The sequence below is a fragment of the Oncorhynchus masou genome, chromosome 28 (assembly GCF_036934945.1).
Source record: "Oncorhynchus masou masou isolate Uvic2021 chromosome 28, UVic_Omas_1.1, whole genome shotgun sequence".
Classification (NCBI taxonomy): Eukaryota; Metazoa; Chordata; class Actinopteri; order Salmoniformes; family Salmonidae; genus Oncorhynchus; species Oncorhynchus masou.
In genome coordinates, this window is record NC_088239.1 from 48,973,424 (window position 1) to 48,988,773 (window position 15,350).

General features: G+C 42.1%; 2 protein-coding genes across 4 annotated transcripts; one reads left to right on the forward strand and one right to left on the reverse strand.

The window, feature by feature from the left end:
• Positions 1-352: 352 nt before the first annotated feature.
• helq (helicase, POLQ like) lies at positions 353-8,732 on the reverse strand. The gene is made up of 18 exons (XM_064942367.1): positions 8,089-8,732; positions 7,298-7,955; positions 6,941-7,119; positions 6,624-6,824; positions 6,377-6,449; positions 6,191-6,288; positions 5,883-5,981; positions 5,591-5,736; positions 5,228-5,467; positions 4,977-5,118; positions 4,743-4,847; positions 4,244-4,451; positions 3,926-4,083; positions 3,591-3,689; positions 2,972-3,145; positions 1,555-1,668; positions 1,222-1,356; positions 353-1,063 (listed from the first exon to the last, which is right to left on the reverse strand). The coding sequence occupies exons 1-18, from the start codon at positions 8,269-8,271 to the stop codon at positions 980-982; spliced, it is 3,096 nt and encodes a 1,031-aa protein (XP_064798439.1). The 5' UTR covers positions 8,272-8,732; the 3' UTR covers positions 353-979.
• A 287-nt stretch (positions 8,733-9,019) lies between these two features.
• Positions 9,020-14,282, forward strand: mrps18c (mitochondrial ribosomal protein S18C). 3 transcript variants are annotated; one of them, XM_064942370.1, is made up of 7 exons: positions 9,020-9,061; positions 10,483-10,550; positions 10,801-10,859; positions 13,202-13,285; positions 13,383-13,440; positions 13,523-13,582; positions 14,130-14,282. In XM_064942370.1, exons 1-7 carry the CDS (start codon positions 9,057-9,059, stop codon positions 14,204-14,206), a joined length of 411 nt encoding a protein of 136 aa, XP_064798442.1. In that variant the 5' UTR covers positions 9,020-9,056; the 3' UTR covers positions 14,207-14,282. The 3 variants fall into 3 exon arrangements, with proteins under 3 accessions (XP_064798442.1, XP_064798443.1, XP_064798444.1); XM_064942371.1 differs by lacking the exon at positions 9,020-9,061 and adding an exon at positions 9,068-9,407; XM_064942372.1 differs by lacking the exon at positions 9,020-9,061 and adding an exon at positions 9,419-9,636.
• Positions 14,283-15,350: the final 1,068 nt, after the last annotated feature.

Genomic DNA, 15,350 nt, shown 5'->3' on the forward strand with positions numbered 1-15,350 from the left:
TTTTGAAAGTATGATGTTGACATGATCTGTCCAATCAAAGCTATTTTAGATATAACGTGATTTCACATAATTTTATCTCTGGTCAATGACCTTGAGCCTTCTTGGATGGGCACTTCTAATATAACTCCATGGCAGCATCCAAGGGGCTTGAAGATATACCCTTAGATTTTGCAGTGAAGTAGTGTCCCCATGAGTGACAGAACACTGAGCCAATCACAGCGGAACTAGAGAACATTACCAACCCCTACGCTTCATATTTGCCGCTGGCTGCCCCAACACCACAGAAAGCACTGAAAAAGTCTGAAACACCTGCATTTTGGAGCTGCCTTACTCAAGAAAAAAAAAGAGGCCATGTTTGTATGCGGCTTTATTAACTAAATTATTTTATACATTGTTTGCAAACTGATATGTGACACGTATTAAATGCCAAAATAACATGCAAAACAGGCTAAATAGGTGGGGCTCAAAACAGATGGGTCTCTTCCCCACCTGCCCTGAATGACGACTTTTCATTGAACCTGTTGTAGAACTTGCCGCCGCTGCTGCTACTACTTGAAAAGATTAAACTATAGAAAATAACTTAATTGTAACCTTCTTCTTTATCATAGAACCAAGAGAAGGTGAAGGTTATAGATAAATAAGTAAAGAAATTAGGGTTACAATAACTACTTTACTATGTCCCACTACTCACTGATATTGGGTCAAGCATTTGGAAGCCTGTCAAATTATTCACATGCTGTTATATAAAAGTGACCAATTAAATCAGAGTGTGAATTCTTTCATGATTTTGACGCTCACAGAAGCATTTTATTCATCTCTATGGGATCAAAAAAAACACACACACAAAAAAAATCTTCCACATCCCAAAAATACATTTTATAATATCACTCCGACAAACAATGATACACCACTAAAAAGTATTAACACACCAAGAAAAATAAAAGTATTCTTCACACAATAAATCCACTGCAGCAACATTTTACAAAGAGAGGAGATCAAGAGGCATCATCAATAAGTCATCCATCTCCTCCTGAAGGGCATCAGCTTTCTCATTCAGCAGCATCTGAAAACAGACAGCACAGGAGGACAATGATCAAACAGAGTACAACTTCTGCAAATTCAAGTCACATCTCAATCCAATTTTCTACAACCCTTGTTTGTATTCAGGAAGGAAACAGCAGCACAACTGTACGTATACTAGGCATTTGACATCGGACATACTTTTGCCGAAGCAACAATCTGATTAGCTTGCTTCTTGAAGAGGTTCTCCACAGTCTTGGCGAGAACGTTTGGGTCAGCATTGGCCAGATGAGCCAGTGTCTTATATCCAGCATTGTACAGCAGCTTGGCTCTTCTCTGTCAAAAGCAGATAAGGGGTTACAAGCATGCAAAAAACATCTGGAACAATGCCAGAAAACTTTGGCTAGGACAATAGCTCTTGTGACTGGATACCAAGACGTGGATATGTTTTTATGGACCTTTTGTTGCCAGGTAGGACAATATCATGATGCTATAATGCCTAAAAAATGAAGAGATTTTTTTTTAAAGTCTGACCTCCATGACTCCTGCTACCTCCATGAGAGGGATGAGCTCGGCCTGGACACAGTAGGTCAGCCGGCGGGTAAGCTCAGTCAGGAGAGCTTTGAAGGGCCAGAACTCTTCCAGCTCCTGATAACACAGAGGGCACAGTGAGATCACTGGGGTCAAAAGAGAAAGCAAAAGAACATACAACTTAGGAGCTATTCTCAGTAGTGGGCGGCAGGTAGTCTAGACGTTAAGAGCGTTGGGCCAGTAACCGAAAGGTTGCTGGTTCGAATCCCCGAGCCAACTAGGTGAAAAATCTGTCAATGCACCCTTGAGCAAGGCACTTAACCGTTAGTCAGGTAGTCACTGAGTTGTTCAGCCACGACTCGGTGAAACATAAGATATTACAGTTTTTAAATGTCCCGTTGGTAGGATAATCTTGATCGTAGGCCATTGATTTTATTTTCCAATGATTGCACGTTGGCCAATAAAACTGACTGCAGTTTACTCGCTCCCTTTCCTCCGTCTTTTCTTTACGCAAATGACGAGGATTTGGGCCTGTTCCCAGGAAAGCAGTATATCCTTACCGTCGGACACCTTAAAAAGAAAAATTATAGCAAGCAATAAAAGCAAACGCAAACATAACTAACAAAATAGCACAGTTGGTTGGGAGCACGTAAAATGTCAGCCATCCTCTCCGGCGCCATTCTACAATGGCGACTGCTCGTTCTCCGACCGCAAGGCACTACAGAGGGTAGAGCGTACGGCCTAGTACATCACTAGGGCCAAGCTTTCTGCCATCCAGGACCTCTATACCAGGTGGTGTCAGAGGGAGGCCCTAAAAATGTTCAAACACTCCAGCCACCCTAGTCATAGACTGTGCTCTCTGCTACCGCACGGCAAGCGGTACCGGAGTGCCAAGTCTAGGTCCAAGAGGTTTCTAAATAGCTTCTACCCCCAAGCCATAAGACTACTGAACATTAAGCTACTCTGTTATTATCCATGCATAAGTCACTTTAATAACTCTACCTACATGTACATATTACCTCGATAACCGGTGCCCCCGCACATTGACTCTGTACCGGTACCCCCCTGTATATAGCCTCGCTATTATTAATGTACTGCTGCTCTTTAATTGTTACTTGATTTCTTATGTTTTATGTATTTTTCTTAAAACTGCATTGTTGGTTAAGGGCTTGTAACTAGGCATTTCACTCTAAGGTCTACAGCTGTTGTATTCGGGGCATGTGACAAATGCAATTTGATTTGTAAGTCGGTCTGGATAACACTGTTTGCTAAATGACTAAAATGTAAAAATGGAAGTAACTGAAGTAACAAAGCTTTTGTCTTTTCAGGGCACCTCTGTGAAACACTGCAAAGAGTCTCGGATGTGGCTCTGTTTGGACGGGACCCAATAATATCATATGACATCTATGCTGGCAGCTACCTCGGTGAAGTGCAGCACGCAGGAGCAGAATACTGAGGAAGAGCTGAGTAGTGTCTGGATGAAGCCCCGGCTGAGCTGGAACCTGTCAGCCACGCTCCACAGGTCAGTCTCCTTCAGCAGGGACTGCAGTACCAGGGCCAGGTACAGCCGACTCACCACCACCTGGTCAACGTTCTGGGGGAACAGAGCATTTGGGAAGGACCAAGGAAGTAGAATTATTCCTACTTCTATGGCAAGGACAGCACAGTACAACATAATGGCACAGTACTGGCTCACTGCATTGTTGCTACATTTATTACATGAATGATCAGTAGTAGAGAGCAGATGTCGAGAGCAGATTTGAATTCACATCACAAGATATTTAGGGTTCATTATCTTCATGACTTAAATGAGTTAAGTCTGCCTTCCATCTAGGGGTTAAAAGGAGAAAAAAAAAGATACAAAAAAAAACAGGATTAATCTAGAGATGAACATAATGTTATTTTTAAGCCAACGTACTCAAGTATAAACCCATAATACCTTAATCCAGTGATAGTCTCTCAACCTAAGGAACTGTGAAAATATGACACTATTGATTTCACAGTACTTAAATCATGCCATGCTTCCTCAATACTCTTACCTTCTTGACATTCTGTCCAGCAGCCTTTCTAGCAACAAAACCTTCAGACACACCGACTGCTGCACACATCTTTTGCTCCGCAGCTGATAACATTGTGAACTGGAATTGAGAAGCAAAACAAACTCTTACACAACAATTGTTGTACTAAATACTGCAGAAGACAAACTATTGCACAAAACAATATTATATATACAAAATGTACTTCATTATTAGATATTTTCATTAAACACACCAGAAATGCATAAAAACAAAATTGTTATTTGAGGTATTTTACCTACCAATCTACGTTTAATGAACAAAGACAACCAAGAAGTACATAAGACCTGGGCTCTAACCTGTCTGAAGTAGACCATCCAGTCAGGCTTACACTGGGAGACCATGTCATAGGGTGTGACCAGGTAGATGAGGTGGAGGAAACTGTTCAGCATCAGGCTCTCCAGGCCTTTAGACAGGTCTCTATACAGGAGGTCACAGTAGGTCAGATCCACTGAGCCTGAGGAGGAGAGGTCAGATACACTAAACACTGTAGCATTGACTCATAGAAAAAAAAATGTCTCTGTAACAGGATTTAAATGGATTACTATGAACAATTTCCTTGTATGGTAATAGAAATGAAATTAACACCAGTTCTGGCGAGTTTGAGAGTAGTTCACCTTTGTAAGTAGCTCTTCCTAGCTTGGTGACTTGCAGGGACCCATCTTGTGGCTCTGTGGAAACGGTGACGAGGCCTTTCTCTTTAAGCAGCTCAACACACTCCTGTGTCACCTCCCACAGGCTCCTCTCCAAGCACACCTGTTTCTCCTGGACAGACAGCAACGTGCCACTCATGAAGTCCCTGATCTGCTCTAAGCTGTTCGTGATCTGAAGGGAGACAAAAGAAAACCGGCAAAAACAGTATCATCAATTTATTCATTAATATATTCTTGATTCCATTCCTTTACTTCGATTTGTGTGTATTAGGTATATGTTGTGAAATTGTTAGATATTACTGCACTGTCAGAGCTAGAAACACAACACCAGCAAAAACATCTGCTAAACACATGTATGTGACCGATACCATTTGATAAGACAAAGTTCTTTGCTAAAAAGAGACATTTTAAAAAGGGAAATGGATTTTTCTGTAATTCACTTATGGATATTTTTCAGAAGTACATTTAATCCAATGGCGGATAGGATGAGACTCAGGACACCCTTTCCGTCGCTATGCATTAGATTGCTTATGCAGATTTCCATTGGCGCGGATACAAGCTTCTTGACCTGAAGATACAAAAAGGTAGACAGGATCAATGGACAGGATCTGCCATAAAATGTCAGAGCGTGGAAACATAAAGGACCGGATGTCACTACATGCATAGGTTTACTGTTATGGTTGTAGCTGTTATTTACCAAGACTTTGTCTTTGTCCTGTAGAATGAGGATGCTCTCTCCAAGAGTGTCTATCCCGGCCCGTCCAGCCCTCCCCACCATTTGCTTGTACTGGCTCCTCTTCAGGAAGTCTGCCGCCACGTACGGAGAACGCAGAATCACTCTGGTCCAAACACAATGATGGATCCAATCAAGTCTACAATAAATGTCGCTATCTAACACAGAAATGCAACTTCTGTTCGGACAGGTTATGCTTCCTTGCTTTGACTTGCCTCCGAGCAGGTAGGTTGATCCCTGCAGCCAGCGTAGAAGTGCAGGTGAGGAGACAGAGAACCCCTGCAGAGTAGGCCTCCTCCACCAGCTTCCTCTCTTCACTGGTCAACCCACTGTGGTGGTAAGCCAGGCCGTACGGCACCGTCTTCTTGAGCACCGGACACAGGGAGCCATTCCCACTGCTCCTCAGCTCCCTCAGCAACACAGCCTTCTCTGCCTGCTTGTGTTGGATAAAGTCCCTGGAGAATTCAAGAAGAAGTGGCATGTTGTATCAATCACAATCCACACAATCACAACCACTGGACGGACTGACCATGATTTGGAGTACAGAGAAGATAAATATCAAAGATGTATTTTTTTACTCTTTCAGGTACTTGCATATCATCCCAGCCACGTTCTCACAGTTCTTCTTGGTGGGACAGAAAACAAGGCAAGACTGGCTTGGAATGACCTCAGTCACCAAGGCAACAATATGATCCTGATCGATCTTCTGCATGGCACTGGAGTACTGGAAAACAAAAGAATTAGACAGGTGCTAAGACTTCAAATACAATGTGAGTCCGCCGTTCAAAAGCTGACTGCCTGGCACTGGAGTCCAGTATATCATCAAATATATATAAATGATGGCTCTTCAAATCAAATGGATGATTATACCTTAAAGTTCAGGACCCGAGAGAATCTGAAGCACTCCTCCTCCTTGGGGTCCACCTCGTATATGCTGTCCTTCAGTTTCACATACTCCTTCAGCTCAACCTGAAACACCATGGCTATCAGTGGCCAACCATCACAGAGACAATGGAGAACACAACACGCAGTGCAGCTTCTATTGGTTTTTAACTAAGCTTTCAAGGAATACGTTGGCGATTTTCATGTTGTATGTGGACTCTCACAAACAAGGAGGCATACCACAGAGGATCAAATAGCATTGCGTAGATCAAGTCTGTAGTTAGGGAATATCATACCGGTCTGAAGTCATTAGTGTAGCTCTCTGCCTTCAGAAACTTCTGTATATCTTGGAGATTGCCCAGAGTAGCACTCATTCCAATGATCTGAGTTGACTCTGTAAAGAAGAAAATCAGTTTCCCATAAATTTTCAAAACATCTTCCTTCACCATGAATATGATGAGTGAAATAGCAGTCACACTTACTACTGATATAGAGCACTTTGGCTAGAGTCATCTCAATGATAGCTCCTCTGCTACCATCACCCAACATGTGGAGCTAATAAGAAGAGAAATGGAGTGGCATAAATAATTGGATACTACAGTACAATATAATTGATTGTGTCCAATACACAAGGCATCAACAGATACATTGTTTGTGTCTAGTGAGTGGCTATTCTATGTTTTGTAATGATAACATCTCAGATGTCAATGTAATAAGATATTTGCATACCTCATCCACAACCACCAGCCCCACATTGTCCAGTCTGTTGGTCTCTATGAGAGAGTTTACCAGGCCGTGTGCCTTCTCTATAGTGGCAATGTACAGGGACCTCTTGCCCCTTCCCTTCACTGGAGGGAACCTGCCCTTACTGCCAGCATACTCCTCCACCATGAAGTCTAGCTCCAGGCCAAAACTGGCCAACCCTCGAACCTGGGAAGGCATGCAAAACACAGTGCTCAGATTTGCCATTGACATACAAAAATGTTTAATTATAATTCCTTTGTACAGTTGGATGAAAGAGGAATTATATACAATGACCACAATACCTTCTCCTGCACTAGAGATACATAAGGCAGGATGAAAAGGGCATCCTTCTTTCTGCACAGAAGCTCTTTGAGGATAAGAATCTCAGCCACCAAAGTCTTCCCACCACTGGTGGGAAGAGAGTAGATGAGGTTTCTCCTCTGCTGAACTGAGTCCAGGTTTAGACAAGTTTTCTGCCATTCTGAAATATAAGAGAGCATTGTGATTGATTATACTCTAATATCAAGCAGGGCAAGAACTCAAATTACTCACACTTAGCAAGACAACCAGACACTTTGAAAACATAGCCATGTTAAAGTTGATGCAGAACTAGTGAGGACATGCAATTAGACAGGGAAAAGGAATAGAAATCCATCCACCATATAAATCTTTGATTCCTTTGAGATTGCATATCAGCTCCTTCACTTTGGTGGGAAGACCAAAGAAAGGCCCAAGGTCTGTTGTCGCCATGGAGACAGATTCCATAGCCTGCATGGCAACACTGATCTCCTCTGTAACTACGGCCTCCTTCTGCACTGCAGTCCGGGAGACACTAGAAGGAGTTGCTGCATTAGCCATCATAGTTCTCTTCAGATGATCGGACACGCTCTTCCTTGCCTTGGGGGCGATATGCCTCTCATTTCTATCTTCAGTGCTGACAGACTTCTCAGGATGTCTCATAGGCATGGAGGTTTTGTCTTCATCTGTACGGCAGTTCCTGTCTGCTGTTTGGGGATCTTGTAGAAAAGCGAGTTGTGAGCTTGGCATGTCTAGGAAAGCATCATCTGTGAAGCTCTCCAGGAATGATTCTGTCATTGAGTCATCACATGATTGTTTCGGACAGTTGTCTGTTGAAGACTTCAGTGAAGTGAAGTCAGGGTTCCCAGCAAGCAGAATCACAGGGCATCTGCTGCTGGTTGTATGTTCAATGTCATGCGGTCTCATGTTCTGCCCCACTCTATCGAGCTTTGCCAGGAAAGAGCTGTCGCTTCCAATGCTGTCATAGTCCCCAAATAAGTCCTCAGGGTCACTGCAGTACTGCAAAAACAGCAACGTTAAAAAAACATTAAATGCACTTGTAACTCACTCAATATCATATTGAAATTACAGTAAAATCACAAGACCACAAGAAGTGTATAATGCACCATTGTGATATTAGTTAGCTACCCACCTCACTAAACTTTGCATCCATGGATTGGTCCAAAGCTCTGGAAAGCTCTATCTGTCCCGTGTTGTCAGGACATTGTCGTCCAGAAGCACTGGTCCTTTTCCTTGCGGGCGTGAGATGACTTATTCGTCTATCCCTGGACCGCTTCCTCGAGGACTGTCGTTTTACTTTGATTTCGGCACTCATTGTCAAACCTGACTCTGTCGGACACCTTACTGACGTTAGCCTAAGCAAACACTAGTAGCATTCCAGCTATGTTGGCATGCTAGCGAGCTACTAGCTAAGTAACGTTAGTAAATACAATAGAATCATGTTGGCTGACAGGGTGAGCTCCTCAATTCATTTGCTACTGAGTCAAATTGGCTGACTGTGTGAGTTGGCAAGCGATCTTGAAAAAAAATAGATAGATGACGTTAACGTTGGCTAACTTCACGCTAAATGGTAAGTGAGCAAACTCAACCGTTTTTCGTTAGCTGAAAGTAGCTAAATTGACTAGACATGGTTAACACTAGGCTTACTATCAAATCGTCTTTAACAACCGAGAACTCAAAATATAAAATAGAGAATACATTTTGAAGAGTAACTAACCGGATGCATACAATACAAACGACAACTATGATTTTGTAAACATGAGTCTAACGTATTAGCCAATCAGAGACGAGTAAAGATTGTAACTATAAATTGAGTCGGGTGGAGAACGGAACTTTTTTCCGACCTATTGATACAATCAGTCTATATGTGCCGTACTGTATTTGAATATTAGACTCATTATATTATATGAAAGTTTTAGATTTGATATGTGGAAATTGTACAAACTATCACTTCGAAAATACATTAATTTTGGGAGGAACGTTAGATCATGGGCCAACATATAAACGTGAACAGGAAATTACGTCAAATAGACTGAGCTCAATCTTGGCGCCACAATTTCGATTTTACTCGCTGGTCGACAGAGAGGGGTTTGCGTCTCTATGGGGTAATGTTTCGTGTTAATTATTCGCATGTGGAAAGCAATGCCGAGACAAACGGAGGAGGAATGGAGGACAAAAGAGAGTAGAGGTCTAAGAGAGTGAGGGAAGAAGAGGATGAGCTTAAATCGGACAAATTGTGGAAAAAGGGATATTGTTTGTCAAAAAAGAATTGTAGATAGTGTAAGCAGAAGACGAGTAATTAGGGTGAAGTATCGGAGGTGGTAGGTGCGGTAAAATTATCGGAGACCGAGGTATGCACGGAGGATCAGAAAGAAGAAGAGTCTGACAGTGGGAGTGAAGTTTGTGGAAAAAGTGGACTCTTGCCTTTCGGCTGATCCAATTGCGGAATCGGTGAGGGTAACTTGAAGTGGTCTAGTGATAATCGTTTGTGTTTCTGCTGAGGACGAATGCGGTCCAAGTAAAACGAATGGGGGTCAATAAAGCGAAGTGTTTCGATCTCAAGAAAAAGGCACCAATGAAAGGAGGGGTAACTGGGGTAGTAGTAGATATAAACGTTGACCAGCTGAGGGCAAATATTCCCGGTGTATGTGATCTCGTCGTTTGAAGCGACGCAGACAGGGTGAGGAAACAGAGTCATTGTCTGTTCTTTTGAGTTTTGAAGTAGTCTTTGCCTGACAAAGTGAAGTTAGGATATATAAGTTATCCTGTACGAGCGTATGTGCCGAGTACATTAAGATGTTACAGGTGTCAAGCTTATGGGCAGTGTGAAGGAGGGAGGGTCCAATGTGTGAGGAATGTGCAGAAGGGCAAGACAGAGGAATGTGTAGTATTGGGGAAAGTAGTGGAATGTGTTAATTGTAGGAGTGCACATTGCGCTGGGGGTCAGACATGTCCCTTGCGAGAGAGGCAGTTTGAGGTTTCCAGGGTTAGAGTAGGGCAGAAGTTGTCATGCTGAGGCAGTGAAGGAGAAGAAGACTGGTTAAGGGGAGAGTAGTAGAGATATACGAGTACATGGGGATAGGCCAAAAAGTTAACTATGTTTCATTAAGATTGGATTTTTAGTTTTTATAGCAGTGGTTATTAATTATACTGCAGGGATGGATCGGAAGTCTCAGAAAATGTAGGTTGTGGTTGCAGCTGCTGAGAGGTATTTGGGTGTGTAAGAGTTACATGATGTGTTAAGTAGTGATGTCCCATCCTTTCAGGGTGATGGCAAGAGGTAGGAGTAAATATATAAACATTTTGGAGTAGGGGGGTGTTAATTTTATTTTATATAATTTTGAAATTAGTGAGTATAATGTTAGATGGTAAGGCATTTATTCAGTACATAATTTTCCAAGTAAAGTATAAGGGAGTTGTACTCCAGTCTAGAAGATGGCGGTAATGCAACAAATTGGATGTCAACCGCGGGTAAATCTCACAGAAGAAGATTACGTCAAATAACATCCGGATCTTTCCTTCGCAGGTCAAAAATGTTTGCTGTCCGAAGCTTTCGATCTTTACAATTCACATTTGCACAGCTTGGAGGCACACGTAAGAATGATGTTCAATGTTTTGAATTAATTGCATTGCTAGTGATACAAGCATGATTATACTTACGTTTATAATCACTAAGATAACCTATTAGCTAAATGGATAGCTAATGTTAGCTAGCGTTAGTTAACCTCTAGCTATGCCTTCCATCATTAACTAGCCAACCACATGTGTCGTTTATCTATCTAGCTGGCCAGAGCAACCTCTATATTTTTTGCGAGTTAATGTCCGCTTTACTTTTTTATCACAGAACAATGTCTCAGAAGTCTGTCAGGCTCGTCTAATGTAGTCCAGAAGAACGATGACATGGTAAGCCATTTTAAAGCCACCTATTAACGTTAGCGAGCTACCTTTCGACGAGTGCACTAGTAAAACGTTATCAATAGACTAAATGGATCCAGGATTACGTTTTTAAATGCAAATATAAGTTGATTCATATTTACCCTTTAGTGCTCAGGGATAGCTCTCGAGAACGGTATACCCAGGTTTAGAGGCTCACTCCACCCCGCATAGAAAACAACTGGATCAATGAACTGCAAATACCGACATTCTGTTGTAACGTTTACGAACGTTAGCAATCCTTGCGATGTGTTTTTGGAAACGATTAGAAGTGTGCTATCACATCAGCGAGAAATCATCTTTCAATTACAAAATATACACTTACTGTAGGCAGTTTAGCCAAGTTGCATCCTTCAGAATTTTAAATAACACTGGGCAAACCGAGGTATGAAACTTCACTCCCCAGCCATGACTGTATAGTCGTGGCCAAAAGTTGTGAATGACACCAATATTAATTTCCAAAGTTTGCTGCTTCAGTGTCTTTAAATATTTATGTCAGGTGTTACTATGGGATACTTAAGTATAAATACAAGCATTTCATAAGTGTCAAAGGCTTTTGACAACTACATGATGTTGATGCAGAGTCAATATTTGCAGTGTTGACCCTTCTTTTTCAAGACCTCTGCAATCTGCCCTGGCATGCTGTCAATTAACTTTGGGCCACATCCTGACTGATGGCAGCCCATTCTTGCATAATCAATGCTTGAAGTTTGTCAGGATTTGTGGGGTTTTGTTTGTCCACCCGCCTCTTGAGGATTGACCACAAGTTCTCAATGGGATTAAGGTCTGGGGAGTTTCCTGGCCATGGACCCAAACTATCGATGTTTTGTTCCCAGAGCCACTTAGTTATCACTTTCGCCTTATGGCACGGTGCTCCCATCATGCTGGAAAAGGCATTGTTCATCACCAAACTGTTCCTGGATTGTTGGGAGAAGTTGCTCTCTGAGGGTGTGTTGGTACCATTCTTTATTCATGGCTGTGTTCTTAAGCAAAATTGTGAGTGAGCCCACTCCCTTAGCTGAGAAGAAACCCAAACATGAATGGTCTCAGTATGCATTACTGTTGACATGACACAGGACTGATGGTAGCGCTCACCTTGTCTTCTCCAGACAAGCTTTTTTCCGGATGCCCCAAACAATCGGATATGGGATTCATCAGAGAAAATGACTTTACCCCAGTCCTCAGCAGTCCAATCCCTGTACCTTTTGCAGAATATCAGTCGGTCCCTGATGTTTTTCCTGTCTTTGTTGCCCTTGACACCAGACCATCCTCCAAAAGTCTTCGCCTCACTGTGCGTGCAGATGCACTCACACCTGCCTGCTGCAATTCCTGAGCAAGCTCTGTACTGGTGGTGCCCCGATCCCGCAGCTGAATCAACTTAGGAGACGGGCCTGGAGCTTGCTGGACTTTCTTGGGCGCCCTGAAACCTTCACAACAATTGAACAGCTCTCCTTGAAGTTCTTGATGATCTGATAAATGGTTGATTTAGGTGCAATCTTACTGGCAGCAATATCTTTTCCTGTGAAGCCCTTTTTGCGCGAAGCAATGATGACTGCACCTGTTTCCTTGCAGGTAACCATGGTTGACAGAGGAAGAACAATGATCCCAAGCACCACCCTCCTTTGAGCTTGAATAACAGACTGGAAGCTTCAAATCAGCATGACAGAGTGATCTCCAGCCTTGTCCTCGTCAACACTCACACCTGTGTTAACGAGAGAATCACTGCCATGATGTCAGCTGGTCCTTTTGTGGCAGGCCTGAAATGCAGTGGAAATGTTTTTGGGGTTTCAGTTCATTTGCATGGCAATGAGGGACCTTGCAATTAATTGCAATTCATCTGATCACTCTTCATAACATTCTGGAGTACATGCAAATTGCCATCATACAAACTGAGGCGGCAGACTTTGTGAAAATTAATATTTGTCTTTCTCAACTTTTGGCCACGACTTTATGGAAGCAACTTTGCTAAACTGCGATCAGCAAGTGTATCTTTTGTATTTGAGCAATTATTTATCGCTTCTATGTAAGTTATAAATGTTTCCAAAACTATCGTGTGAGACGTATTTGCATTTAGAGCGCCAAAGCTCTGTCTACACATTATGCCTGAGCTAATCATAATGGACATTGAATGACCCACTGCATCCATGCATTGGAGTCATGAGAAGGGCTAGCTCAAGGAGTAACAGTCCTCCACATGTCAAGAGAATTATTACTTTTTTTTCAACTTGATTTGAAGCTATATGTCATTTGACTACAAGGTCTATGACAACTACATTTGTTGTATGGATTTACGTGAATGTTTATCTCCCCAGCCTTTACAGATGGAGAATCCATACAAACAACCACAGAAGGGCTGCATTCTCTGTAACATCACAGTGGACTTCAAGAATGTTCAGGTCTGTCATTAGACTACTGTATTAAGTGCTGTGATGCGCAAATATCCCATGTTTATTTATAATTTGCCTAATTTTTCTCCAAACTTCTTTCCAATAGCTGCTGTCCCAGTTTATATCCCCACACACAGGAAGAGTTTACGGCAGGCACATAACAGGTGGGAACTTGGTCAGGAAAAGTGCTGAAAATGTATACATCAGAGCAGAGGCTGTCGTATCAAGGTGTTTATTATTTTCTAGGTCTATGTGGTAAGAAACAGCGGGAGATCGCCAAAGCCATAAAGAAAGCTCATTCGATGGGTATGCCCTCAAATCACACACTTTTATTATTGACTGTACACTCCAAACCAACTCATTCACTCAGAATCCCATTCTGAATGATGTCTTCACACTAAATTTGAAAACAATGTCCACAATAAAAAGACGCAGATATGGATTTATGGGACAGTAAAATTATTTCTACAAAATAGAGTGCAGGGACATGGGTTTCTGATGTAATATGAGTTGGTTTGGAGTGTTTTCTTAAAATACTTTAGACACATTTTCATAATGCATTGTAGTCAATGGCAAGTGATGGCAATTTTCTCTGTAATGAAATAAAGTTGTGGGATCATCTACAAGCACAGAAAGAGTGAACAACGCTACATGAGAAAATGTGTGAACAATATGATCAAATCGAGGTTGCTCTGTAATAGTTTCTCTTTGGAAACTTCAATGCGCCATCTATCACTACTGAACAGAGGATTTGTAATACTTTGTGTGCTACAGACTGGTCTGGCTCAAAATGACCATGTTTTGATCATCCAGTCCTTCCTATAATAAATACTGTTAATATTTTCCTCCACAGGATTCATGTCTGTAACCCACAAGAACCCACATTTTATGAAAGATCCAAACATCTGTGACATCCGGCACTTGGAGTAACTGTGTCCGCCTATATTGTGGAGCTAGTCTAGCATAGATACTGTAATTGTGTATTAAAACATTTTTCAATGTGGAAGATTGCTTGTTAGTTTCGTCTTTGAGCCGTCATGCTTGGGTTGAGTTATGAGACCAATAATCGTAACTCACTACACATGTGAAAATAATTTAATGCAATTCTGTACAAGTTCAATTACAGCTTTAACTATTTTATATACAGTACCAGTCAAGTTTGGACACCTACTCATTCAAGGGTTTTTCTTAATTTGCACTTTTCTACATTGTAGAATAATAGTGAAGACATCAACTAGAAATAGCTCATGGAATCATGTGTTAACAAAAAAGTGTTAAATCAAACTATTTTAGATTCTTCAAAGTAGCCACCCTTTGCCTTGACAGCTTTGCGCACACTTGGCGTTCTCTCAACCTCCTTCACGAGGAATGCTTTTCCAACAGTCTTGAAGGAGTTCCCACATATGCTGAGCACTTGTTGGCTGCTTTTCCTTCACTCTGGTCCAAACCATCTCAATTGGGTTGAGGCCAGATTATCTGATGTTGCACTCCATTGCTCTCTTTGGTCAAATAGCCCTTACCCAGCCTGGAGGTGTGTTTTGCGTTATTGTCCTGTTGTAAAACAATGATTGTCCCACTAAGCACAAACCGGCTGGGATGGTGTATCGCTGCGGTAGCCATGCTGGTTAACTGTGCCTTGAATTCTAAATAAATCGCCAGCAAAGCACCATCACCGCCATGCTTCACGTGGGATCCACATGCAGAGATCATCCGTTCACCTACTTTGTCTCACAACGTCACGGCGGTTGGAACCAACAATCTCAAGTTTGGACTCTTCAGACCAAAGGACAGATTTCCACTGGTCTAATGTCCATTGCTTGTGTTTCTTGGCCTAAGCAAGTCTCCTTATTGGTGTCCTTTTAGTGTTTTCTTTGCAGCAATCAACCATGAAGGCCTGATTCATGCAGTCTCCTCTGAACAGTTGCTGTTGGTGTGTCTTGAACTCTGAAGCATTTATTTGGGCTGCAATCAGCAGTGCAGTTAACTCTAATGAACTTATTCTCTGCAGCAGAGGTAACTCTGGGTCTTCCTTTCCTGTGGCAGTCCTCGAGAGCCAGTTTCATCATAGCGCTTG

Bases quoted from the DNA above. Each gene is read 5' to 3' on its own strand.
- mrps18c (XM_064942370.1), top strand. The intron at 10,551-10,800 runs GTAAGAATGATG...TTTTTATCACAG, and splicing joins TGCACAGCTTGGAGGCACAC to AACAATGTCTCAGAAGTCTG. The intron at 13,441-13,522 runs GTGGGAACTTGG...ATTATTTTCTAG, and splicing joins TTACGGCAGGCACATAACAG to GTCTATGTGGTAAGAAACAG.
- helq (XM_064942367.1), bottom strand. From the start codon at position 8,271: ATGAGTGCCGAAATCAAAGTAAAACGACAGTCCTCGAGGAAGCGGTCC. The intron at 3,690-3,925 runs GTTAGAGCCCAG...TCTCAATTCCAG, and splicing joins GGATGGTCTACTTCAGACAG to TTCACAATGTTATCAGCTGC. The intron at 3,146-3,590 runs GTAAGAGTATTG...CTGTTCCCCCAG, and splicing joins CTGGACAGAATGTCAAGAAG to AACGTTGACCAGGTGGTGGT.